General features: G+C 43.6%; 2 protein-coding genes across 18 annotated transcripts in view; both read left to right on the top strand.

The window, feature by feature from the left end:
• Window positions 1-11667, top strand: part of huwe1 (HECT, UBA and WWE domain containing E3 ubiquitin protein ligase 1) — a 38916-nt gene extending 27249 nt beyond the window's left edge. For 10 of the 14 annotated variants that reach the window (XM_037105431.1, XM_037105429.1, XM_037105436.1 and 7 more), the window contains 23 exons: window positions 183-554; window positions 773-983; window positions 1199-1323; window positions 1416-1636; window positions 1770-2161; window positions 2348-3008; window positions 3162-3882; window positions 3980-4071; window positions 4840-4996; window positions 5097-5229; window positions 5421-5635; window positions 5727-5965; window positions 6728-6830; window positions 7650-7799; window positions 7907-8152; window positions 8244-8361; window positions 8475-8615; window positions 8703-8990; window positions 9193-9298; window positions 9581-9698; window positions 10117-10298; window positions 10502-10692; window positions 10790-11667. In XM_037105431.1, the coding sequence (XP_036961326.1) occupies window positions 183-554; window positions 773-983; window positions 1199-1323; window positions 1416-1636; window positions 1770-2161; window positions 2348-3008; window positions 3162-3882; window positions 3980-4071; window positions 4840-4996; window positions 5097-5229; window positions 5421-5635; window positions 5727-5965; window positions 6728-6830; window positions 7650-7799; window positions 7907-8152; window positions 8244-8361; window positions 8475-8615; window positions 8703-8990; window positions 9193-9298; window positions 9581-9698; window positions 10117-10298; window positions 10502-10692; window positions 10790-10892 (5285 nt within the window). In that variant the 3' untranslated portion in view covers window positions 10893-11667. The remainder of the gene's footprint in view (window positions 1-182; window positions 555-772; window positions 984-1198; window positions 1324-1415; window positions 1637-1769; window positions 2162-2347; window positions 3009-3161; window positions 3883-3979; window positions 4072-4839; window positions 4997-5096; window positions 5230-5420; window positions 5636-5726; window positions 5966-6727; window positions 6831-7649; window positions 7800-7906; window positions 8153-8243; window positions 8362-8474; window positions 8616-8702; window positions 8991-9192; window positions 9299-9580; window positions 9699-10116; window positions 10299-10501; window positions 10693-10789) is intronic. The other 4 variants (XM_037105438.1, XM_037105437.1, XM_037105430.1 and 1 more) reach the window with 2 other exon arrangements.
• Window positions 11668-12400: 733 nt separating this feature from the next.
• Window positions 12401-27373, top strand: part of l1cama (L1 cell adhesion molecule, paralog a) — a 54500-nt gene continuing 39527 nt past the window's right edge. For 2 of the 4 annotated variants that reach the window (XM_037105447.1, XM_037105445.1), the window contains exons 1-3: window positions 12402-12796; window positions 15389-15452; window positions 23563-23643. The gene's annotated coding sequence lies outside the window, so the exon portion shown is untranslated. Of the gene's footprint in view, window positions 12797-15388; window positions 15453-23562; window positions 23644-25847; window positions 25980-27373 lie in introns of those variants that run through there. The other 2 variants (XM_037105449.1, XM_037105446.1) reach the window with 2 other exon arrangements.

Genomic DNA, 27373 nt, shown 5'->3' with positions numbered 1-27373 from the left:
TGTAGAAAGACAGCCAGTCACTAGTAACAGTTGTGCAGTAGTTAAGTGATCTAACAAAGATGTTTTAAACAGGAAAATACTCATCCTGAAGAAATTACCAGCAGTAGTTTTTCTTTTGTTGTTTTCCCCAGCAACGTTTTTTCTGTCTTCACATAAAGTTTTTATCTTTCTCACTGTTGCAGAGGGTGAACAGGCTCAGGGTGGTACTGTGTCATGTCTGGACCCGCCCAGGGTCTCAGAGGGCTTCCTCACTGCCCCCCCATCTGGAGAGGTCACTCCCACCACACCTGCTCCTCACGAACAGGCCCTAGTCTCTCTGGAAACAGCGATCAGTCAGCAGGTCCACCAGCCAATTGCCGACCTGCTCCTTGCCGAGTCTCATGCAAGCTCACTGGCTGCCCTGGCGGGGACAGGCCTACCACCCTTGTCGGCAGCTGACAGACCAAACAGTGAAGCGGAGGCATCTCAGATGGAAATGTCCCCAGCACCCACAATCGGTGAGAGAGTCGGTGGAGGTGGTGGAGGAGGAGGAGCGTTGGATGAAGGCAGGGAAGGTAGACTAACTTTGAAGACTCTCTTTATATAGACTGGCCAACAGTAAGGACACACATCTGTAATGTAAATGACGTTGTTGACCATGCTTGTAGTTAGAACTGTCATAAAACTTTGTCAACACTGTGAAATACAGACCAGTTACCGAGGAATTTTTGCAAAATTTGCATTGTTTGGCATGATTTCCTAACCATAATGTCTGCTGTGTTTTTTCCACCAGCCTCTCTTAGTCCAGACATTGTGGAGACCTCGGAGCCTGCAGCGGTTGGTGTGTCACAGCTGGAAGGGTCACCCATGGATACCAGCAGCCCTGCCTCTGCCACTCAGGAAGAAGCTGCTACTAACCCTGCTCAAACTGCCCAGCTGTCTCAGGAGCTGTCTGGCAGTGGGGAGAGTGGGCTGACCGATAGGCAGACGGATGCAGATACAGGGTAAGTAGCTCGAAAGCGTCATCCCTGACCAAACTGATGTACGAAAGTAGTGTGAGGTTCCCTGGTACGCCTGTGCCTGGCCAAAGCAAAATTCCGACCTCGGTTTCCAAACATACTACCCATCTTTTCAGTTTGATGCTGTAACTCAGCTGAGTATATCAACAAACATTTGCTGCTTTGAGACGATTAAATATATATATTTTTAATGTCATCAGCTCCACTTCTGTCTCATCGCCGGGGGAAACGATGCCTAGGAGCGATAGTGCTGACAGCCAGTCTCAGGCAATCCAGGAAGAGCCCCTCCCATCAACCAGCAATGATGATGAGGACCCACTTGCAGGTAAAATTATTGCTACCTTACCTTTTCTGCCTTTTTCTTTTCTTTATTTTAATGTTATGTCATTAATCTTTGTGATAATTCTCTCCTGGCAGGCATTAGTTTGCCAGAGGGTGTGGATCCCTCTTTCTTGGCAGCTCTTCCTGAGGACATCCGCCGAGAGGTGCTGCAAAACCAGCTTGGCATCAGACCACCCTCCCGTCCTCCTGTTGCTACCAGCCTGCCTTCCTCTACTGCACCAGTACTGGGAGGACCAGGGGTTACAGAGGTCAGCCCTGAGTTCCTGGCGGCTTTGCCACCTGCCATCCAGGAGGAGGTGAGAGACTCCTCACTAAATGTTTACCTTTTAAAGACCTGTCAACTGGGATAAAAAGGATGATTTCCAAGCAAATAAGTAACAGAGTCAGATAATCAGTTAATTTAACTAAGTATGCCATTGGTTGTTTCAGGTTCTTGCCCAGCAGCGAGCAGAGCAGCAGCGCCGGGAGCTAGCCCAACAGCCCCCACAAGGAGATACCCCTCTGGATCCAGTCACTTTCATCCAGACGCTGCCCTCAGAGCTCCGGCGTAGTGTCCTGGAGGACATGGAGGACAGCGTGTTGGCCGTCATGCCCCCGGACATTGCTGCTGAAGCAGCCGCTTTACGTAGAGAGCAAGAGGCACGGCAGAGGCAACTGATGCATGAGAGGTTGTTTGGTCATAGCTCATCTTCAGCCCTCTCAGCCATCTTGCGCTCACCAGCCTTCACTAGTCGGTTAGGGAGCAATCGTGGCGTCCAGTACACCCGACTGGCTGTGCAGAGAGGTGGCACATTTCAGATGGGTGGAGGAACAAACCACAGGTGAGGGGAGACTGTGATTTAATTGGAGGTTGTGAAAATATGATTCCTTGTATTTTTGTTAAATGACAGTGAAGTGATTATGACAGATACGGGGACTCGCTTGACTTTGTTACTGAAAGTGTCTTCATCAAACCATATTGCACATGACCAACAAAAAAATACATTTGTTATTCTTTTTTTCTACAGACCATCCAGCTCAAGTGTGGACTCCTTGTTACGTCTGCGTGGACGATTGCTCTTGGACCACGAGGCCTTGTCCTGCCTGCTGGTTCTGTTGTTTGTGGATGAGCCAAAGCTCAACACCAGTCGTCTGCACCGTGTGCTCAGGAACCTCTGCTACCACTCTCAGACACGCGGGTGGGTCATTCGCAGCCTGTTATCCATCCTCCAGCGCAGCAGCGAGAGTGAGGTGTGCGTAGAGACCTCACGTTTAGAAGACTCTCGTGGCAAGAGGAGCATCCAGGGAAGCTGTGGAGGGAAAGGCTCAGCTACCTCCTCCCTCTCCTCTTCATCATCCTCTTCTTCATCATCCTCATCTTCCTCCTTGGAGCTACTGAACAGGGTGGAGTCTCGCAGCTCCAGTCAGCTTTCCTGGCTCTCTGTTTCTATGGATGCAGCTTTGGGCTGTCGGACAAACATTTTCCAGATTCAGCGAGTATCAGGTAGAAAGCATGCCGACCGGCACTCGGCTGGGGGATCTACAGGATCTGGAACACTGGGAGGAGTGTCAGGCACTGCTGCAGGTGTCACATGTGCTGGGGGTGGAGGTTCCACTGTCCATATTCACCCGCAAGCTGCTCCAGTAGTCTGTCGACACGTGTTGGACACTCTAATCCAGCTAGCTAAGGTACGAGTCTAGCCATCTTTGTACAAAACTGGTGCATCATCCATTGTAGTTGCTCTGCTGTAAAAATTTAAAATAACATCAACTATCAACATAACATCAACACAAACATAAAAACTGACTAAAGTTTTTTTTGTTTCTTGTCGTTCCCTGCAGGTATTCCCGAGCCACTTCACCCAGCAGCGCTGTAAGGATCTGTCAGCATCTGCTTCTGAACTGGACTCTCGTCTTTGTTCAGTCACCTCTGGAGGAGGGGGTGGAACTGTTGGCTCCAGGGCAGGGTCGCAGTCTCAGAGCAACCCCAGTTCCAATGCCTCCAATGCCCAGAACTCCTTGGGCTCTGCTGCTGCTACTCTCCAGTCTCTGGGAATCTCCACTGATTTTTGGGACCTGCTGGTCAAGCTGGACAACATGAATGTCAGCCGCAAGGGCAAAGCCTCTATGAAGACAGTGCCTCTGGGGGGCAGTGCAGAGGCTGAGGGGGCTCAGTTCAGCTTGGAGACCTCCCCTCTAGGCCAGCTGATGAACATGCTGTCCCACCCAGTCATCAGACGGAGCTCCTTGCTCACTGAAAAGCTGCTGCGCCTGCTCTCCCTCATATCCATTGCCCTGCCTGACAACAAGGCCACCGAGGTGCCTGCTGGACACCCCACCCCACAGGCTGCCAACCCCAGTGTGGCAACCAGCTCAGGAGCAACAGCCCCAATCACAACACAGGGCATGGCGTCAGCCGGCTCTACTGTGCCCACTGTGGCAGTCCCAGGGGCCTCTGTAGGAGCTGCGGCCCAGGGAACATCCTCAGGGACAAGTTTAGCAGCCTCCCAGACGTCCTCTACAACAATCTCTATACCCACGTCCACTGGAACAACCTCTACAGGTAGTGTTAATTATTTCCAAAAAATATATGTACCAGCATCTGTGTAACGGCAATTTCAGTATGAAAATTAATCATGTTTTTTTTCTTGGTCAAACAGGGAAACAGAGGGCCACTGTTAGCATTTTAGAGAGTGACAACAAGATGGCCTCCTCTGGACTCACGGAGAAACAGCTTCAACTCTCTGTAGAGGTACGGGGGGAGCGTAATATGATTTCACTCGTGGTGTTATCATGAAATGTGTATGAATTCTTGGACTGTTCATGGAAAAGTGTAACTTTCAATATTAGTTTGGATAGTTAGGATAACCTCTACTGAGGATCATCTGAGGTAGGCCAGATAGCACACTCAGGAGAGAGGTTTGGATGATGAAATTTGAGAATTTGGTATGTGACTTTGTTAATTTTTTAGTATTTAAAGAAGAATAAGAATATTGTCTTATCTAGAAGTCATAAAAGTGGTCTTGTGTCAGATACTAAAATGTTATCTGCAGCCCAAACACAGTGTAATTGTTACATTTTCTATTAATTGTGATGCTCTGGTTGATCAAACTCCATTACTACCAAAACATAAATGCAAATATTCTGTTGAAGGTCTGTTACTGGAAGAATACTCCAAGAGAACCATTGTCACATTTAGATGTATTTAGCAGTGTCCTAAGGCAGGAAAAACAAGACATGATTTTGAGTGGGAACCTGTTGTATAATCTAGATAAAGTTCTATTGAAAAGTATTATTTCAACCTTTTTGATATGTGGGTTTTCAGTCAATCAATATTTAAATGAGCAAAAGGTGTGTGGGTGATGTCTGCCACACCATGTATTTTTCCTTTGATCCACTTCCAGACACCACCTGGGCCCCTGTCAAATGTTTGTCACTGATGGGAGTTAGATGGATTGCTTGAACTGTCACATCAATCACTCAAAGACCTCCATTTTCTAACAACTCTTTTTGTTACCAGGTGTTGACATCTCACTCATGTTCAGAGGAGGGTCTGGAAGATGCAGCTAATATTCTGCTGCAGTTATCAAGGGGAGACGGTGCCACCAGAGACACTGTGCTCAGACTGCTGCTCAGTGGAGCTAGACACCTCGGATACACTCTGTGCAAACAGATCGGTTAGTTCTGGTCAGCTTTACAGATGCCTGTTTTCAAGTTTCTATTGAAGCAGATTACATTTTCCCCTGCACATTTTTGAAAATTTTTATTCTCTTTCAGGCACGTTACTGGCCGAACTTAGAGAATACAACTTGGAGCAGCAAAGACGGGCACAAGCTGATTCACACTCTCCAGATGCCCCTCCTGAGGATTCCTCTATCACAGCCAGGCTGAAGGGCAAGATGACTAGCAGGTTAGCTAGTGATGACTCTGGGCAACATTAGGTTTTCAATACACATGCAAGAGAGATGAGCGTTCTATTACATTTATTCTCTAAATTAGATAAGCCCTCAGCATGTAGTGGTGGTTCATCTGTTTTTGCATGCAATGAGATGCAAGGATGTCCCACAGCTACAATTTCCTTTACCTTGTTTGTCTTTGTTGGTTGGGGCACAGGTTTGACGGTTCAGAAAGTGTCGTGATTGTGGCGGCACAGAAGCGCACGCTCGGTGGACGTGAACTCCAGCTTCCCTGTATGAGCTCTCTAACCTCCAAGACGTCGACGCAGAAGTTTTTCCTGCGAGTGCTGCAGGTCATTATCCAGCTCCGCGAGGACACTCGGCGCGCAAACAAGAAAGCCAAACAGACAGGGCGATTAGGTAAGAAGATGTTACATACACACAGTATTCATGATATATAAAACATCCTGTTGTGTCATGTGATGTGATGTCTCCTCCTCTCACCGGCCAGGTTCCACCAGTTTGGGCTCAGCCAGCAGCATCCAGGCTGCGGTGCGTCAGCTGGAGGCCGAGGCTGACGCCATCATCCAGATGGTGAGAGAGGGTCAGCGGGCGCGCCGTCTTCAACAGGCACCCCCACCCACTGCCTCTTCTGCCTCTGCCGCTGTCGCCGCCGCCGGATCTTCAGTGGCTGTCCCCCATGCCCCCACTGGTGCTGCTCCCCCTGCTGGCACGGCTGCTGCTGCCACGGTTAGCATGGGCTGCACTGATAGCAGGCATACTTCTACTTACACACTGCACACACTTGAGAATGAGACCATTTGGAAGCTGATAAAAAGCACATTGTAAAACACACTATGACCATCACAGTATAATTATTTTAAAGTTACTGTTGTGGTCAGCGAGATAAGTGCTACGATATTCCGACATGCTTCTTGTCTAATTTGGCTTTGCCTGTATTGGCTTTGTGCATTTTGTAAAATCATGAGCTAACGCGCATTACTTGTAATGCATATCTGTCTCACTTGGAAAACATTTCTTATGGTATTGCATTGCATCTGTAAATGACATAATTGAGTGTGCAGTCACCATCAGCCTGCTACTTCAAGCAGTTTATGCTTAGTGACAACTGCTGCCATGATGAATATTGACAGCCCCATCACAAAGACAGATATGCCAGTGACTCACTGGGTTCTCTTTCACTGAGTTTGCATTGACATGTTCTACTGTTGAAATGGTCTGAATATAAGTGTGCTGCCTGCTCCAAACTGTTTGATCTGTTCCACTGATGTTGTCTGTTGGCTGGCTGACATGGCTTCATGCTTTGGCCCTCCCTCCTTCCATACTCGGTTCCAGTCCCTCTCATCTCACAGTGGATCATGGGAATGTCATCATGCATGGCAGTATCAGTCAAGATGGTTACCATAACCAAAAAAAAAGTTAATGATTAATTGTTCCATGTTGTTGAACCTCTCTCTGCCTCTCTGGTCCTTCCTGGTTTGTTTCCTGTAGTCTGAAGTGCAGTCCATGTCAGACACCCAGGCAGCCCAGAGAGATGACTCTCCAATGGATGTGGACCAGCCATCTCCGCTAGAGCAGGACCCTGCACCACTGGGTAAGACTCACTTTCATACAGACAATAGTGCTTTTCACAGTCCAGTTAGTTGGGGCTTGTTGACACTCCTCCAGAGCAGGGTTAGTCCTGACTTTGTGTGGGTATCCCCATAAAATCAGCGTAGTCTGGGGTTAAGAGGAGCCAGTGTAAATTGGGGCAGAGGTGACACAAGTAACACCAAGTAGTAACACAGCATTGTAGAATGTTTAGCTTCAAAGCACTTATGCATGACCCAGGGCTAGTAGAAGTGCGGTGTGAATCATATAGCCCAAATTCAGCTTAATTCTGAGTCTACAATCTGATGGTCCTGGGATAAAAATATTCTGTGTGAAAAGCTCTAATGAGAACATAAAAAACACCTGCTGATATATTGGATTTTTGTTTTATTAGCAAATGACCCCCACATCCAGTGAGCAATATTGCATATATGAACATTACATTGTGACACTGTACATCTTAAGAACAGCTGTATGCTTTTTGTCATTTCAATGTGTTATTCATTTTAAATGTATTATATGAAAGGAAACAACAATCTGAATAAGAATGTCCACCTGTTAGTGAAAATGGCTTCTATGGTTTTGATCACTTATATGCTTTATCATGTTGGATTAAATTGCATTAAAAAAAAAATAAAAAGTGGAAGGAGCTGCTGTAATAAACCACGCAATTTTAACACTGATAAACAAATTCAGGTTTGTTCGTCACCTCTGGAGCAATTCTCTAACAAATAATGGTTTCAGTCTATTAGCAGGTATTTACGGAATCATGTAATGGTTCTGAACATAGCAGATTTTTATTTTTTATTTTTTTCCCTTTTAGATGAAGAAGGAAACGGCCAATCTGAGAGTGAGGAGAGACTTCCAGACCTCCCACTGCTCAGTGAGCAGCTGCTGCTGGATGAACTGTGGGACATGCTTGGCGAGTGCCTGAAAGAGCTTGAGGAATCACATGACCAACATGCCGTACTGGGTACATGGAATTCTCCAAAGAAATCAATTTTTTTTATGTTATATGTGATTTATATAAGATATGTCTCTTGAGGAATATGTTCCCCTAACAACATTATCCTTGCCCAGTTCTTCAGCCTGCTGTGGAGGCCTTCTTCCTCGTCCATGCCACGGAGCGGGAGAGCAAACCACCTGTGAGGGACACCCGGGAGAGCCAGCTTTCTCACATCAAAGACGAGCCTCCACCTCTGTCGCCAGCACCCCTTACACCTGCCACACCCTCATCCCTAGACCCATTCTTTTCCAGGGAACCATCCTCCATGCACATCTCTTCAAACTTGCCACCAGACACCCAGAAGTTCCTCCGCTTTGCCGGTGAGGCTGAAAGATTTAAGGAGAGTGATACAGCTTAATACTCATGTTACGGGTAATGTCTAACGGGACTCTTCCCCCCCCTCATTTTTAGAAACTCACCGCACAGTGCTTAACCAGATCCTGCGCCAGTCCACCACTCACTTGGCTGATGGGCCTTTTGCGGTCCTGGTAGACTACATACGCATCCTTGACTTTGACGTCAAGAGGAAGTAAGCAGGATTATTTTATACTTTTATCTTGCACAGTCAAATACACAATACAATTGACTGAGAGTTATTGTTATTTTTTAAAATCACTGATGTATTTTTCTTTCTCTTTGCAGGTACTTCCGCCAGGAGTTGGAGCGGCTGGACGAAGGCCTGAGGAAGGAGGACATGGCTGTGCATGTGAGGCGAGATCACGTTTTTGAGGACTCCTACAGGGAGCTACATCGCAAGAGCCCAGAGGACATGAAGAATAGACTGTAAGGCTTCATTGCCCCTCCATCCAGCTGTGTGTCCTCTCAATTCAGAACCACTCAGCCTCATACTCTTGTCCCTTTCCATTACAGGTATATTGTGTTTGAAGGGGAGGAGGGCCAGGACGCTGGTGGCCTGCTGAGGGAATGGTACATGATCATTTCCCGAGAGATGTTCAACCCCATGTACGCCCTGTTCCGCACTTCGCCGGGTGACCGCGTCACCTACACCATCAACCCCTCATCCCACTGCAACCCCAACCACCTCAGCTACTTCAAGTTTGTGGGCCGCGTGGTGGCCAAGGCAGTCTATGATAATCGGTTATTGGAGTGCTACTTCACCCGCAGCTTCTACAAGCACATCCTGGGCAAGAGTGTCAGGTATTTGAGCTTCTGGCAGTTGCAGCCAAGTACGCTAATTTCCAAAGACTGTTCTAACTACACTAATTATCCCAACACACCATGACTTATTGAGTGCTGCACTGAACGATTGTGCCAACAAGGGAGCTGTGTAGCTGCAATATTTTGCAGTCTGAATCTTGAATGTGGTAATAATATGGATGTGTTTCTGTGACATTATAAGGTACACTGACATGGAGAGCGAGGACTACCCATTCTTCCAGGGCTTGGTGTACTTGTTGGAGAACGATGTGTCCACGCTGGGTTACGAGCTGACATTCAGCACGGAGGTTTGTGTCTGTTCTCTAAATGTTTCAATTAGCTGCAAGTGGAAAATTGATTCTCCTGCTGTATCCTCTCCTTAACTATTGAAATTAGGATTAGCCCTCAAGGGTTTGAATCCCAGATGCTCTATGTGCTCATGAAATAAGTGCTGCAGAAGTGTAATTTGGAATCTGATGGCCTTAAAAAGCTGTTAAAGGATACCATCTGTGACTCGCAGTACAATATGAAGCTGAAATGCTGCAAGGCTGAGCTACAGAGAAAGACTTCATGTGCTCTTGTGTTTGTAGGTCCAGGAGTTTGGGGTTTGTGAAGTGAGAGACCTCAAGCCAAATGGAGCCAATATCCTAGTCACCGAGGAAAACAAAAAAGAATATGTGCACCTGGTATGCCAGATGAAGATGACAGGTGAGATTATGGTTACTACACTGCAAATTGAATTTCTCTTTAGCAATTGGGCTGTAATAATACTCAGTGTGACTGACAAACAAGTTGTGCCTGCAAATAATCTACATCTCCAAATATTATAATATATTATTCTCAGTGATGCACTAGGTGGCAGCGCTCCTAAATTTGGAGCTGATCATGCAGCAGAGAGCCAGAGGTGTTGCTTTCTGGAAGATGGCTGATTTATCACAAGCAGTACCTCCAGCTGCTGCTCAAATAAATTATTCAGTGAAGCTTGGAATTTTTAGCTGGTTAATTGGAATTTTTTTTAAAAAGCCACCGACTTAATTGGTAGAATAACATTGGTCGCATGCCAAAAAAAGAATGTTCTCACTGGCACAGAATGATCCCCAAGTGAATACTATTACTTGTTTTCTAGGTGCGATCCGCAAACAGCTTGCGGCCTTCCTTGAAGGATTCTATGAGATCATCCCCAAGAGGTTGATCTCCATCTTCACTGAGCAGGAGCTGGAGCTGCTCATCTCGGGCCTGCCCACCATCGACATCGATGACCTGAAGGCCAACACTGAATATCACAAATACCAGTCCAGCTCCATCCAGGTATGAATGAGTTAACACACATGCAATGACATTGTTAGTGTCTACCCACTGATATGGGTATGCTAAGAGGTATAACCCAGGAGTTTACAAGGTTTCTTCACCTCAGTCAGTTTCTGGCTGTTGCATTTTTTTCCTTTAAACAGAAAAATCACATAAAATTATATTGGAACATATTTATAACACAACTACTTTTATCTTTTTAGATCCAGTGGTTCTGGCGGGCCTTGCGGTCCTTCGACCAGGCCGACCGGGCTAAGTTCTTACAGTTCGTCACCGGCACATCCAAGGTTCCCCTCCAGGGTTTCGCTGCTCTGGAGGGCATGAACGGCATCCAGAAGTTCCAGATCCACCGTGATGATCGCTCCACTGACCGCCTGCCATCTGCTCATACCTGGTAAAGAAATAGCGAGATTACAAGGCATAAATAATAATATAACAATCCTGAAGGCACAGACTAATTTTGACGTTTTCTCTCCTTCTCCCACCCTCAGCTTTAACCAGCTGGACCTCCCGGCTTATGAGAGTTATGAGAAGCTGAGACATATGCTGCTGTTGGCCATTCAGGAATGCTCAGAGGGATTCGGACTGGCTTAAACTATGAGACTCTTAACACACACCCACAGACATGCATACAAACACTTGATTTAGTTTTGCCTACTCCTGACACATTCACACTGATAACCTTTGAACGCACGCACACAAACACACACACACACACATTATCATAGACATTACTGGATTACTTGTTGAATGGCCTAGACTTACTGGTTTCTATTCCATATAAAACAGATAAAGCCAGCAAGTGAAACGGACTGATTGACATTGCGTACAACACAGAGAGCCTCATGTTGACACAATTGTGTCTCCCTTCCCAATTTAATGGCAAATGCAAGAGTGGATTCAGAGGATAAAAACATGGACTAATATAAGAGACGTTTTCTTCATTTAGTTTGATTTCTCTGTACAAAAGGTTTGGGAGTTTATTATGTTTAATCTTTTTTGTTCTCTGGCTGTGTAAAAAGAAAAAAGAGAATGTTGTTTGAACAGGATGGTTATAAAACCTTTGGGGAAAAAATGTTGGTGGTTTCTTGTTGCAAATTTGTGACCTCACAAGCCTTGACGACGGGGAACATTTTTATGGGGGTATATGAACAACTTGAGAAGTTTTGGAGATATTCACAAAAATGCACTTTTCAAAGTTTTGTGGCATTTTTAAGGAAGGATGGTACAAAAAATGAAGAGAAAACCTGAAGGAGAAAAAAAAACAATAACCATAAATTCTAGAGTATTTTTGGCTATTAAATCGCTGACCCAGCCTTGAGCCTTTGAATCAGAGTGGAATAACGACATGAATAAATGCATAAAATTGCGTCTATTGTCTCTTTTAACAGTGTTTTAACCATGACATGCAGTCAGTTCATCTCACCAAAATTCAATGTGTCAGTTCTGTATGTAATAACACGAAAATACTTGATTCAATTAACGGTCAATTCTAAAAAGAAACTTTTTTCTATTTGCAGAATTCTGATCGTCTGTTACTAAATGTAGTTCAGTGACAAGTGAAAACTGTCCCATAGTTTATACTCACAAAGATCTCAGCGATGAATGACACAAACTGTCCCTGATGACAAACTCATTTAAGTATAGCAACATGATGTGTAGTGACTGATGCCATCCTGGAGCATGTTTCTCATGCACTGCCTGAAGTCTTTAGTTTAAAACTGTAATTTGGCAGCAGAACGGGAGCTCATTGCAAGCGGTGCTGTCATTTCCCAGGCTGACTTTGTTATAGTATGCCCTTCAGTCTCAAGTAATGTCTGTACCCTCGATTATGTCACACAGTCCACAGTGTCCCCCTGCCTTTTCATTACTGACTTAACTGAAGACGACACATCAGTGATTTAATTTCTTAATGTGGTGTGGGCCACAAACAGTGTACTAAGACCCAGGGTGATGTCTCAGATTTTGACTAATGTTCATCCAACGCATCGTGGACGGAAACAGATTTTACAGTGGACATGTCGACATGTCAGATGGACGACTACAGGTGTATTTGATGGCATTTAAAGCAAATGCCTTCCATTTAGGTACATGATGGCCCACGGGAAGGGTTAATCGAACAAATGAATTTGTTTCACCTGTGCTTTGCCTTTATGACAAATTAAAAGAAAGTCTACTGTAAAACCAGAAGAAGACTGAAGATGATGCTGCAACTTACCTTGGCTTCTAAATTTGAAGTCAGCGGATGAACAGCCTCAGGATGCGTTCATTAACTATTTCTGTATCCATCAAGTTTGTTTGAATTGTTAAAAGTCCTCAATTGGTTCTTACTAACTCAGTGAGTTACTAATTTGGGTTGCGCCATAAAAGATTCATCAAAATATATTTGCTAGTAGTAGTGTAAAATAATGTTTAAAAAGGTTGCAAGGAAACATCTGAAGCGTGTCCAAACAATAGGAAGTAAATGCAGCTGGACTCCTGAACATCTGGCAAGGCAGGTTGGTAAAGTAAAGCGAGTGTAACTGGCAGAAATGAGTTAAAATGAGATTTACCTGTAAAATGCCAATTGCAAACTGTCTGTAAACATAGGTTTGATTGCGTTTTATTTATATGTATTATTATATGTACACTTGTAGAGTTTGCAGAATTGTTCAATTCTGCTGCTAACTAGCTAACTGTCTGTGGTGACATCTTGCAAAGTGATCTATATTGTGTTATTCTGGAAGAATGAAACATAAAAACCCTTTAAGTTTACATCATTAACCATAATATTGTGAAGCAATGGGACATTTCTGTATTAGTTTTCATTTAAACTCGTACTGTTCAATCTACGGGGAGACTGGTTTAGAAGCTAGCTAACGTTAGCTTTGTCAGTTGGTACAGTTATCTAGCTTATGTAACAGTGACGCCTGTCGGTTAATGTTAGGAGGTGAAAACATTTAGCAACATTTCTCTAGCTACATGAGAGAGTTAGAGGTGTATGATGCAACACATTTTACTTTGGTGATGCTTAACTCTCCATTTAGCACAATGAACACATTATACCTGTACAAAGTCTGCAACTGGCTCTTGATTTCGCTGGTTCCTGTTTTGTTGTCACATAAACAGGACACATGATGCTGGACTTCAGGCCCTGCAGAGATTCACTTTTAATTATGGCTGGTAAGAATGAAAATATACAAGATAACACCATATACTATATATATATATATATATATATATATATATATATATATATATACACACACACACACAAAATATACACATATTGATACAAATAGGCTCGAAAATCCACACAGCTCTCATAGTAGGCCAGGATGGCCTACTTTGGTCTTTTGCCTGAACAACACCCTCTGTGGTTCAAAGGTCAGTTACATACTGTGGACCAACAGAAACATTAGAATTGGAAATAAAGAAGCACAGTGCACCTCTCTTCAGTTCAAGTGTAGATCATCACAACCCACTACCTGCAAACAGTTCACGTGCTACTTGGAAATAGACTTAAATCCAAACTTTCCTGGCAACTGCTCCATTTTCACTGCAGATAAACAGAAAACTGCCCACGCACTGTTCAATCCCTGTTTTCATGGAGAATAAGTAATAATTTAACATGCCCCGTGTAGCCACAACAACCATACATCTGTTTGTTCTGCCTCTCTGGGTTTCTTTTCCCTGTCTGGCCCGGCCCTTCGCTGCTGTACTAAAGACCTTGCATGTCCACACTTTTTCACCTGTCGTCCCCTCTTTTCCTCTCCGTCATCCCCTGTGTATCCATCTTCTCCTACCTGCTCTTGCGTGCAGAATTTGTTCCACATGAGGAGCTGCTACAACAGTAGAAATCGAACCACCACCAACCCCGCCACCGCTGCCGGTGTTCCCCTGCTGTGTCTATAGCCCTCCCCCACCCCTGCTGAAAACCTTCACACAGGTTGCAGAATAGGGAGCGTCCATGTCTGATTGGGTGTTTGCTGAGGCATGATAAATGAAATTACAGCGCTGTCATGCAGGGATTTTAGATCCCACAGTAAGCCCTGGCTTTACTGCACATGGGCCAGCCAGGTTTTTGCCCCCTCAACCCCCCCCACCGTTCGTGCATGAAGCACAAGATGCAATTTTCCGTTCTCCACGCTTGATTTTGCATATTCTGTGCAAGCATCTGTTGCTGTGTGGGGGCTTTAATTTGCAATTAAAGAAGAAAAAGAATTAACTCATGCTGGGAAAAAAGATTTCACAATACATTTCCTCACGACTCGAGGGATTTTGGATATCATGTTAAGGAAATTAGGTTGCAACCCTGGATTCCTGTGACTGTCATTCAGAGATGGAGATATCTTTTGCTGTGTAAATTGAGCTGTGGCAAAGTGCACTGTGCCAGCCCCTCCACTGGGTGGGGATCATTGGACTCCACCAAGTGAACAGGATGTTCCCTGTCACGCTTTCTCCGTGTCAGTGCATCCTGGCTCCCAGCAAAGTCACTCAGTGATGTTTTCCTTTTCATGCTCCGGGAACAAATTTTGAGGTGACTGTTGTGGGAATTGAAGTGATTTGAGTGTTTGGCGCCACTGATGTCTGTTACCTGCATGTGAGTAACAGTGTGACAAAGTCAGAATTTTTCATCCCACGGTAACTGAGTCCTTTTTCATACTACAATGTAAAACATAAATGGCCAATCGCTTGAAAGGCAGCCAGATATCTTTGAGACTGTGTGACGGCTACAGGGGAATTTAAAACCTGTTGACAGTCAACAAAGTGCGCCTATAACAGTGATCCCTCCTCATCAGTGACGGTGGAGCTGAGGAGGAAATGAGGGCCGGTCGAGTTCATTAATAATGACTACTTTGTGTATGAGCCCAGAAAGCTCTCAGCCTAATACATTTCACCGCTGCCGTCCTCAGTGTCTCTGGAATAAATCACGATATTACAGCCTCGCTCACATTGCAAAATGATACAAAGCTTCTTTTGCAAGGAGACCAAATGGGCACGGGGACAAAATCAGTTCATTAGAGTAATTGGTTTAATGTTTCTAATTAGCTGGAGAGATGTTTATACTGGGAGAAAATTGATGATGGTGCTTAACTCTTTCTCTGCAGAATTCCTCCTCCATGTCTGCACCTTCTCCGCTTCTTGATCCTGCAAGGAATCACGAGCATAGAGGTGAGGCTTGATGAGCATTCATAATTAGTTTACACTGGCTTCATTTGCAGCAGGAGCCAGTTAGCAGTGTTGCTATTTGCAGGGTGTGAGCGCCACGCTGACGACTTGTCATTGTTTTCTCCACATTAATTCAGTGTGGTTTATTCATGATAGATGTTCCAAATATAAAGTATCCCAGTGGAAACTTGCTAATCAGACTCATACAGCAGGCATAATTTTGCGCTCTTTCTTCCTCACATTCCTCTTTCTCCTTCTTCTTCTTCCTCTCAGAATCTCTTGCTGCAAAATGTTGTTTTGAAGCCTGTTCACCAAATGTATAGCGAGGAGTAGCTTGACATATCAAGGTGGACAGGAGCAGCCCTGGTTTTGACAGCAGCGAGACGGGTTGGGGAGGGTGTTATGTGCTGTTGTGAATCCGTCAGGTTTGTCATCACCTCCTGATTAGGCTGCTGTCTCTGCGCCTCCTGTGAGGACGGGGTGTCGGGAAAGAGAGCGGCAGAAACTAAATCAACATGGAGCTGATCCCCGCTTAGCTCCACATTGTCCTACAAGTGCCGATATAATTGTGTGTCTGTGTGCGTATTTTAGGGAGAAGTGGGGAAAAAAAGATCTGGCTCAGATGGGTGCACGTAGGCTGGCCTTTGGTCACCGACACATGCGCCGGGACCGCATCAGTCCAGATCCAAACCAGGAATGACAGCCCATCTACTGTAAAGGTCATAGTCTTTACTACCTCTGAGCTTCCAAGTATATGCGGTCACTATCTGTTTACCACATTGCATCTGCAGCCCCCTCCTCTTTCAGCCTCTGCCTCACCTCCCCTCAGTGGCACAGCAGTGGGCACCTTGTGACATTTTACAGGAGACGAGCCACTGCATGAAATTCAGCCCTGTCATATCGCAGATCATGCAGCGTTGTCAACTACTCAAGGTTATCGTTCGGGGAAGTAATAATGTTGAGCCGCTGGGAGAGGTGTAATATAGCAGGAGGCAATAACTGCAGTGTGCTACAGGGGCACCCTCTGAAATAAACAGTTTATTCATCTGTAGATAAGAAAAATCTCAATCTCCCGTGGGTGACATTTTCACGGCTACCTCATTACGCTGTGTTAAAAAGATGCAAATCACGGCATGATGTAATTCCCACGCGGTGCATCGTGATCCAGGCTAAAGGACGGTAGAGGGCTGCTTCTATTTTAGGCGGGGAGACGCCTTGGAAGTGAAGGCAGTAAACTAGCAAACGTCATCCTTTACTTTAACAATGTGGTCTGTGCGCTATCAAATACCATGCAAAATCTTAATTTGAATACCAGTGATGAAAATTTGAGTATACATAAGCTGCAAATTGCCATTTCCCTTCTGACTGGCTGCCCTCATTTTGCTTATCTGGCAACAATAACAACAACAACTTATCTTTGATAGTGCTCTAACCTTTGGCGCACCACTGTGCATTTGTCTGAGGCTGACTCATAGCTGCTTACATTAACATGCTTAATGAGATGTGTTCTGGTAAGCAAGAGCGCTGGTCATATCTGGCAGCCGGGGCCACTCTCTGAGAATGGCAGGAAACTAAATCAGAGTCATTTCCCTTCAATTAGCGAGTGATTAACGCCAGGTCAGAGACGGCTGGCTGACCTTCTGGCCACGTAATGACTTTAACCGGATCAATGGATCTCCAAACGCCTGCCACATCAGCTACCCAGGAGCTGTGCAGTCAGTGTGCCCTGTAGGAAAGGGGAGTTGTTGAAGCTACCTCTGACTGCCCACTTCTCACTTTTTTTTTCTCTCTCTGTTTGGCTCTGTTGGCCGTCACCTCTCTGTTTCTCTCTCTGTCACATCAATGCTCCTTTTTTCCTCTTTTTTCCCCCCTCATACTGTTGGCTCACTGCTATCTTTTTAATCTTTTTCTGTCACTCTCTGTGGCTCTGAGCACCTCTTCGACACTCTCAACACGTTTTCGCTGTGCTATGCTTTTCTTTTAACACGGTGTTACCTGCACCGTCTAGACCAGGGCTGCAACACATGATTATTGGCAATATCGACTACTTATTTGCATTATTATGTTTATGAATTTATTTGAAAATGTCTGTTACAATTTCTCAGAGCAAATGTGCCCCTTTCGCAGACATTTTGTCTTATTAGAGAAGGAAAGGCACAGATGCTCCCACTGAGATGTCTTCTGTCAGAAAGGCCTAAAGTGATGTCTTGCAATAGCTCGGTCCGTAGGGTCGACCCAGCACTCAGCTGAAACAAGTGCGGGGTGCAGATAATGTACGCGTATCATGTGTCAGTGGCTGTACTGATAATGAAGGTAAATTCTCATTTGGTAGCTGACTGGGGATTATTCATTTAACAAACAAACATCATCCTTTTTCTTATTTGATCAAAAATGTTTAATTCTGAGGCTGTAAATATTTTTTTTAAATACATCATAAATAGAACAACTTCTGATCAACCAAGAGGTGTTGCAATATACCGGTAATTGATACTGTGATAATGCACAAGTGCAAATAATCAAGAACCTGCTGATGTCAAGCACAAAATCCAAAATTGGTTTTTGGGTTGTCCCTCTGTCTCTCTGTCCCATTTTGTGAATGTGATCAGATTTGGGACAGATGTCTACTTGCACTCAAGAATGAACTGATTAGATTTTGGTGGCCAAAGGTCATAGGTCAAGGTCACTGAGAGCCCCTGGCCTCCATTCGTGATATCTCAGAAACGACTTGAGAGAATTTGAAAGCTGTCCAATGTCAACGTGATTAGCTCTGACTTGCAAAGGTTAAAGATCAAGGTCACCGTGTCTGTAGCCATTACTCAACAATTTATATAACTATGACATTTTTACACAAATGTCTAATAGGATAAAATAAGTCATTTTATATCCAAAAGGGTCAAAGACATCATAATATTCTTTATTGTCTTTATTTTAAAAAATGTTCAGGACAACAGCAGCATGCATGTTGCGTGGAGCCATACAACTGCTATTTGATAATTCTGGTTTTATTAATAGCTAGAGAGATAACAAATGATTAGTCACATCTCAAAGCTTGTTTTTGATTCAACTAATATTGAGAAATGTGGCCTGACTAAGTGACCAGGATTAATCTTTAAATATGCATGTGTTATTCTGTTTTTGGGGTCTGAGATCAGGGATTGAGAAATACTGAATAAGCACACACACACATAATTGCATGGAGTTGGCAGAGCTTCCCAGAAAAACAGGAAACCTACACACCCAACCGACACGCATGATTTCAGCAAACAGAACAGCACACACACATACATGCACGAGTACACACACACACACAAGCACACACGCTTTGGATTAATTACTGTAAATTACATAATTGATGGGAAAGATAGAGAACAATGAGGCAAAGATCATCTTAACATTTTGGTGGTGGTCCAGATCATCACTAAAAAACTGTGTAAACAGCTGAGGTATAAATACATGGTCGGTCCAGGAATAAACAGAACCCACTACATTTTGCCACAACATATTGGCATCATGAAAACAGGTCTTGGCAGAAAAGGACAGCTTCACGATCTGCGTCTTGGGCTGGGCGACGTTGCAAAGCGGCCGCAAAAAGGTGAGATATTTCTCGCATATCTCCAAAAATTGCCTCACATAAAAGTGGTTCTGACCAACCTGCCTGTTGTTGAGTATTGTAGATGGAGACAGATTAGATCAATGTCAACCGCTTTCTTGCTTAAAGGCATGAGGGCCTCACCTGCACAGGCTCTGTCCTTACATTCACTGTCAGACCACTTATTTAATAACAGCATCCTCCTACTTGGAACAGTTGTTGAAGGTTAATGCTGCAAATATACCTTTCACTCCGGAAGGACGGTTGATTTTAAACATCTTAGAAGAACCACTAAGTGTCTTTATCTGTGGCTTGGACACATACTACATTTTTACCACACTGATGAGAAGATATGAGCTCTTTAATGGGAACCCTTTTATCTGTTATAAATAATGCCAGGCAATGTTTAACACAGGTCATGTGCTTTATTAAATAATGTAGAAGCAGACATTAGCAAACAATAAAAATGGATTAAACATTAAAAAGTATAACCCTATCCTTCGAACAGCTGAGGAACGAGGAGTTTTAGTTGTGGCAGGTGAAAGTGCTAAAAATCACATGCATGTCCTCTGATAGCATCGTTAGCTTATTCAGAGATTTTGTTTGATGTCTTACGTCAGGGTTGGCTTTTCATTTAGATTTAGATGGAATGTGGGAGATAAAGATGAACTGAGAGGTCAGCTTTATTGATCCATTATTGATAAAAGTATGTATTATGCCAAATTATGGTTACAGGCCATATACGTCTGTTACTTTATTTTATTACTGATGCAGTAATCCAACCATCTGATAAACTGGTTGCATGACAACATTTCTCTGTTTTGCTTCTTTCTGTCTATTTCTTTGTCGTTCGCATGTCTCGCTCCATTTTGCTGAATTTTAATGTGATTTTTGTATTTTGTTTGGGTGGTCGTGTATCTTGTTTATCTTTTCCTCTTGTTCTTCGTCTGACCGAGTGTGCATGTGTTGGAAGGGGAGCATTTCGATGTTTGTGTTTATTCCCGTTCTCGTGTTTTGTTTTGTTTTTTTCATGTTTTTCATGTTTTTTACGCTCTTGCCTTCCAAAAACCAAACAATACAAACCACAAAGTGAAAAAAGAAAATCTGCTGTTCACACTCGTGTCTTGCCTCTGGTTCTCCGCTCCATCACATCACAAAGTCATGAAAATATCAAGGAAATCTGTTCATTTGAGTTCCTCTTTATAAGCAGTTAGTTAAATGGATCAACAGGTGGTGGGGTCTGGGAGTATTTGAATGTTACTTAATAAAAACTTCTCATTTCCTGTTAGTCCCCTCACTGTCCATTTTCTCTGGAACCGATTTTGCGATGAGCCTCATGTTTCTGCCAGATTATTATTGGCCAAGATTTAACTGATCACTGATTTCTCACAAACTGGAAAATGCATTCCTTTTTCTGTGTTCGACCATCTGTGGCTGCTCTGCTTCCTTTCCCGTTTCTATTCTTCACTTTTTTCTCATGCACATTTTATTGTAAGATTGAATATTTCATCATTATCATTATCTAATTTAATTGTTTTTCCTCAACTTCTGCAGTTGTTGTTCAGAGCCGGCCTGCTGCAAACTTTCTCTTTTCCCCTTTTAAACCTAATCCTACTGTTTCCATGCTGCCTGATAATGCAGGACTGGGGGGCTTATGGCTTACTTTCTATTGGGGCTGAGCAATATGTTGATATGATATTGCTATTGTGATATGAGACTATATATTGTTTTAGATTCTGGGTATTGGTATAAGAGTTGTCTTTTCCTGTTTTCTAAGGCAGAACTACAGTAAAGTGAATTAGTTTTCTGTTATCACCAGACTGTTGTGCTTGTTCTAATATAGTCATTATATCCACATAACTGATGATTATTTATCTGAAATATCATTGTGTTAATATTTTATGGAATAGCTAATAGACCGAATCTCCAGCAACAGTCACTTCCAGTTTATAAACTGGCAGTTGATTGCATTGTTGAGACATTTAACATCAGCAAAATTGTTTATTTATATTGTCATCAGCTGTAATTATAGGAGTCTGTGGCAGTCTGAGGTAAAAAGTGAAAAGCGCTGAAGAAGCTCAGTGTGGGAACATCTTCTCTTGAAAGGCAGCAATGTCAATGCGAGTTAAAATGTGTGATGCTACTCTTGAGTTTAGTAGTACTACCTGAACTATACTATATATACTATATATACTATACTATAGACGACAGCCCAGCCAATGATCACATCACTACTAGCCAGGAGGAGAGAGTGTGCCCCCTGGTCAGAGATAATATACTGCCCATCAGTTTGGTAGAGGGCAAGGGATTCAAATAGTTTGGTAACGTAACCTCAAGCTTGAGCATTTTATGACGTGGAGAGGTACTGTGACTAAACACATGGGAAAGAAGTTGGAGAAGAAGGCTGATGAGCTAGAAGTCAAGCTAGCCGGGGCAGACAGGCTAACATTAGCTCTGACTGGTGACTGCTGGACAGCTCCCACATGTCAGGCAGCCTTGCCGTGCTGCGCCAGACCTCACTGAGTTAATTGGATTACAGAAGTGTCTTCTGTATTTTGCATCATTTTGCGTTTTTTGTTGTTGTAATAATTGATCTGTTCGTTACTGGTTGATGGGTGCCGTCTTTTTGAAAGCAAAATTAACCAAAACTGACATCCCTTATCAAGATATACAGTATATTACGTATTGCGATATTGCCTGAAAATATTGCATTTTTTTTGTGTAGATCATATCACCAGCCCTACTTTCTATTGAGGACATGACAACAAAGTCTGTTTTTGTGGCATCTTTTTTTGGCGCTTGTCTTGCATATTTACATGTCTGCCACACAGTGTCCACCTCTAATCTAATCTGGTGTGCGCTCCGCGTCAGTACTTCTCTCCTTCTCTTTCCTCCCTCTCTCTCTCTCTCTGTCTCTCTCTCTCGCACTCGCTCTACCTCCACGCCCATACCACAGCCATTTACTATATTGCCTCCATCCCCTTTGCTTTTTAAGCTGATGGAATTGTCTCTCTCTCTCTCTGTATTTTGCTGACTGCATCTGATTTTCCTGCAACTCCAGACTTTAAGTTGTTCATTCATAGCCTTCCCTCCTCCCTCCCTCTCCCTCTCCATGCTCCCGTCCTCCTCCCCATATATCATTCCATCTCTCCCGCCAGTCTGCCAGCTGACTCACTTACAGTCGAGTCGGGAGGAAGGAAAATGAGCAGGAGCTCCTGCAAGGGCAAGTGAGAAGTCTCTCACAGATGACTGGTTTTGAGTGAAGGCCCCGGCCGGTGGGTGCTGCATGAAGCAATGACAGCTGAGGTGAATGTCTCCTTACAGATAAGTTTATACGTCAGAAGTCAGGGAAGAAGATTTCTCTCCAGCTTAGGTCTCTCTAACATGAAACTCTGGCTACAAGCAGGTGAAACAATCAGAAGGGAGAGAACTGTATTGATTGGTCTAACTGAGACTTCCTACAGGCTTTTCCTCCATCATCTACTTGCTGCTGCCTTCTAAATATTACAGTGTTTGTTCTGGTTGTAATAGCTCTTGAAGATGAAATGGCTCAGGCGGCAGTTAAGAAAGTCACACTGGCCGTTAAATCCTAATAACTTCCTGTTGATGAAGTGATCCATCTTCTCAGGGTAGAATAAGGACACACGCACAAAAAACATGCCGTTGCTGTAGTTAAACATTTTTAAGGGCTTGAACATATTTTTGTCCCCTATCTGTGCAAATCAAATCTGCCACACAAAAGGTTGTGGTAAGAAAAGATAATCCTTTTCTGATTTACCAGAGAGAAAAATAACTGTATATTAAGCATCTTACAAGGACCTTATTAACTATTAACTAACGATTATTTGACGGACCTTAATATGAAGTTCATCCTGTGTTCTTCTCTAATCCCCCATCCAGTTTTTCTCTTCTCTCCTGGCCTCCATCCAGCCACAGTTTTGACCCTGAACTCTCCGCCGCTCTCCAGCCATCTGACCTCTCCTGAGGATAGTGGCAGAGGTTCTCTCCTACCTTAACTGGCCTCATCAATCATTATTCCCATGCTGTCTGCTCCCGGAGCAGCTTTTGTCTGCATGCCTGGCATATCCTCGGGCATCGATGGCAGATGGGCACGCTGGCATGCTTAGGTTGGAGAGGCACAAAGACAAACTACAGCAGCTCAGTGGGAATGGGGTTTTCTGACTGGACGTGGTGCTGCCCCAGTTACCTGAATTGTTCCGAGTACTTTATTTTTAGGAACAAGTGTTAAATGAGTTTGTATATAGTGTGTCCTTATGTCCGTGTATTTCTCATGCCAACCTTTGTCTTAATTTCTCTTTCTCTTTATTCACTTCAGGAGGAGATCCAAATTCATCTTAACAGCAATGGTTGTGTGATTGTGCTTGTGGAACGTTCATTGCTACCCAGTCCATAACAGATGACTACAATGAAAACAAAAGAGACACCTTGAGTTTTTTTTGCTGCGCCTGGTGCCATTTTATGTTTTTTGGATGGAGAAGTGACCAGTTGACATTTGATTGACAGGTTGGAGCTGGTGAGGATTTCCTGACTGGATCTGACTGAGAACCCAAAGACACGCTGTGTGAGCACCTCGTCAATCAAAAGGTAGCCGCGCCTTAAAGCATACCCTGCTTTATTGTCTGTTTGAACCTAATTGGTACCATAATTTAAAAAAGACAACCATCGTGCTGTATTGAAGAAAACTTGAAACTAGTGATTGAGACCATAGGTAATAAGTAGGGTCATTTTCTCATGGGCATACATACAGTGCATACATACATTGAAACCAGTGCAGTAGCCCCCTGCTGGCAACAGTAGTTCCAACTTCAGACACAGATGCTCCATCCATATTTTAAACAGTCACTGTTCCTCAGCCATGCTAACAGCTCAACATACCAATGCTAACATGCTGATATTTACCGTGTTAACCATTTAGTTTATTATGTATACCATTTAGTTTAACATAAAAGCAATTAAGTTTAACGTGCACAGCTGAGTTGGATGGGAATGTTATTAGTTTTGCAGGTATTTGATCATAAACCAAAATATCAGAAAAACTGATGATGCCATTGTTATTATATTATTTCATTCATCCTAGGGGCAACATGAATGTCTGCACCAAATTTCATGGCAAGCCCTCGAGTACTAGACATTTTATTTAAAACCCACAAATGTGAACCTCATGGTGGCACAAGAGGAAAATTCACAGGACCAACAGAGACAATAGTATTTATCACTAAAGCTTAGTAAATAATTTTTTTGAATTAAGGATTTACAATTTCATGGAAATCCATCCAGCTGTTGTTAAGATATTTCATCCTTGCCGTACCAACTGATCAATAAACCAACAGGCAAATATTACCATCAAGAGAGCGATGCTGCTGGTGTGGCTAAGAAAAATACCGAAGAGCATAAGTAACAGAAACACAGAATAAATGCCATCATGTAGTCATAACACCAACAACAACTGTGTAAACTGGAAAGCTCTACAGCTGGTATTTATTGTATTCTGCAGTGTTTGTTTCTACTTGCTCAGGGACTGCAGATGGAAAGTACATGGTAGTTAAGTCTGGTGCAAAAAATGTGATTTCCTTACTTATGAATGTTTTTGAACGTCGTCCCTTTCAGTGATATGAGCTAAAAAAAGAATCATCGTAAGACGTTATTTCTAAAATGTCAGTGTCCTTCCAACAGAGAGGGGGTAAACAGCTTGCAGGCAGCAGTGGGAAAAGCTCCTAGAGTTTCGGATTTAACTGCAAGGGTGGAAGAGGGGAGTAATTGTTCCGATGATCTAAGGGTTTTGGGGGTAGGAATAGGGACTTTGAAGGTTTTAAAATATGAACTGGCACCAGTCCATGCGGCGCTTTTAAAGGCACATAAAAGAAGATTGAATTTTGTATTGCTGGATTTTGGATGAGCTGGCGGGGAAATAATGCCAACGGACTGACTCTGAAATTCACGGTAATCAAGATGCAAAGAGACAAAGCATGTGAACTAAAGCATCTGTTGATCTGTATCATTGTGTGCTGGATCACAGTCCCCCCGATGATATTTATCTTGTCACAACAACAGCAAACACACACAGACAACCCCTGGATTACCCAACCCTTTATTACCCCAAAATCAGGGCATCTCGTTGATCCGCACTCCCCCCGACTCAGATAAGAGACGGCAGTAATTCCTGACACATTTTTATTCACCAGCGTTACGTAACAATCATCCCAGTCATGCCTTTGATTATACCATAATGAACTGAAAGCCCAGTTGATGTCTTCGTGGCAGAATGAATTAAACAAGCTTATGAAAATTGAGCCCAGTGGAGCGTGGACATTACTAACACAAAACTCAATACTGTTATTATTTCACCTTTGTAGTCTGTTTGCTCCTGTAGTGGTGCAGGAAGAGGAAGGAGAAGAAGTGCTGAGGGGCCATAGGCTGCGTGCTATATGCTAATGCACAGTATGAATTATTATGCTTGGCACTGCATGGATGAATATAAGAGCATTAATAGGAGCAGCTTCAAGGTCCCACACTGTATACATGGATGAAGAGGAGGGCAGAGGCAATAGAGTACAAGAAGGAAGGAGGAGGAAGAGCTGGGGGGGGGGGGGGTGTTACAATAAAGGAATGGTCAGAATCCATAGAGAGTGAGGTGAAGAGAGAGCGAGGGAGGGAACAGAGGAGGAGGGAGGGAGGGAGGCAGGCAGAGAAGAAGGGTGATGTCACCTCTAACAGGCAGCCAATGAGAGTCAGGGAGGGAGAGAGAGAGAGCGGCCGGAGGAGGGTGTGTTTTTCTATCACTGCAGCATCAGCAGAGAGGAGAGGGGCACAATCAATTTCATAGAGAAGAAGAAGAAGAAAAGGCACAAGTAGATAAGGAAGAGAGGGAGGTAAAAAGGGGACGCAAGGAGTTGCCAGAGGACAGAGACATCACTGTGACGGTAAGAGGATGTTTTTGTGAAGAGATGGACAGTTTGTCATTAGACAGAAAGAAGAGCGGGAGGGAGCTGGCGAGCGGGTTAATTAGACTGTTAGGTGGAGGTGGCTTGTCATGGAATCGCACCTTCGCTTCGTCGTGCACTGGCAGTAAAAGATGATTCTGGTTCATGTAAAACACTTTAACATTTAGATTTATTCTCTTTGACAATTTTTCTTATCCTCATCAGATGTGCTGATGTTTAGGAAAACTCTAAAAAATTTCAAGCCATTGAAAAATAATAATTAGACACATCTCAAAGCATTTCTTTTTTTTTTCCAGTGGTAGCAGGGGGTTGTGATTAATTACATCTAACTGTAGTGCTGCATTACTTTGAACTGTCAAAAGAAATTTGGAGTAATAAAGTCAGGTGTCGTGGATAACCTGTTGGTGCAGATTACTTTTAAAGAAATGTTTGCTTATTTTGATTTTCCATGTTCATCTTGCTGATTGAACATTCAGTGCGTTGCATGCAACAGGGTCTCCTCTGACATTAATATTGAAAATACAGCAGTGCTGTGTGCCATTGCACCGCCTCACTGAAGACTTAGCTGGTCAGATTACAAGATTTACTATCTAAAATTTCACTTCTGATATGATGATCTGATAAATGTTGCAGTTTGTGTTCATAGAAAGAAGGAATGTGATTTTCTTTTAGCAGCTGCAAAGTGTATTGAACTTCACTTTAAATCTATTGCATTAATATATATTTGGAGCAAAAATGTCATTCTTAACAAATGTGAAAAATATATGATGCCAATATACTAAAAAAAATATTTCCTATGCTGTTCATGCTTCACTGTGCATTTTTCAGCAAACTGCAGGTAATTTCTCAGGCTAATCCTACGCTTTGCCTCTCCTTCTACCTCACTACTTTATTATGAATATTTGTTTTCTCTCCACATTCCCCTCCCCCAGCTAATAGCTGAGTGGCTTAATGTTAAGTACTGCCCATGATTGCAATGTGCAGCTACAATTTTCATTGATGTGGAGGAAGAGACTGTATGGCTGTATGGTGAACAGCACAGCACAGCGCAGCAGACCACAACAATTTTCTAGTCTACCAATCTTATCTCCTGCAGCTGCAGTGGGTCTGTCTTGCAAGGGCAGTGTCAGAGCTGGGTAACCTGAAACTAAAGACCTTGGGGAGAAAAAAAGGGAAGGAATCTAAAAAGAACTGGAAGAGGGAGAGAAAGAATAGATTCAGATATCAACAGGAGATGGAGCGTGAGAGAGATATGTATACGGAAGGAGATATCAGGGGCTGTACAAATAAGGGTGGGGCAGCGCTCGCAGCAGACTGTGGAGGTGTGCCCATGAAAAGGAGGCACTCACCTGGCTGTATGCCACCCAGCTGCC

Source organism: Acanthopagrus latus, chromosome 7 (assembly GCF_904848185.1).
Source record: "Acanthopagrus latus isolate v.2019 chromosome 7, fAcaLat1.1, whole genome shotgun sequence".
Taxonomy (NCBI): Eukaryota; Metazoa; Chordata; class Actinopteri; order Spariformes; family Sparidae; genus Acanthopagrus; species Acanthopagrus latus.
The sequence above is the reverse complement of the archived record's forward strand: the minus strand, read 5'-3'. Positions and strand labels throughout refer to the sequence as shown.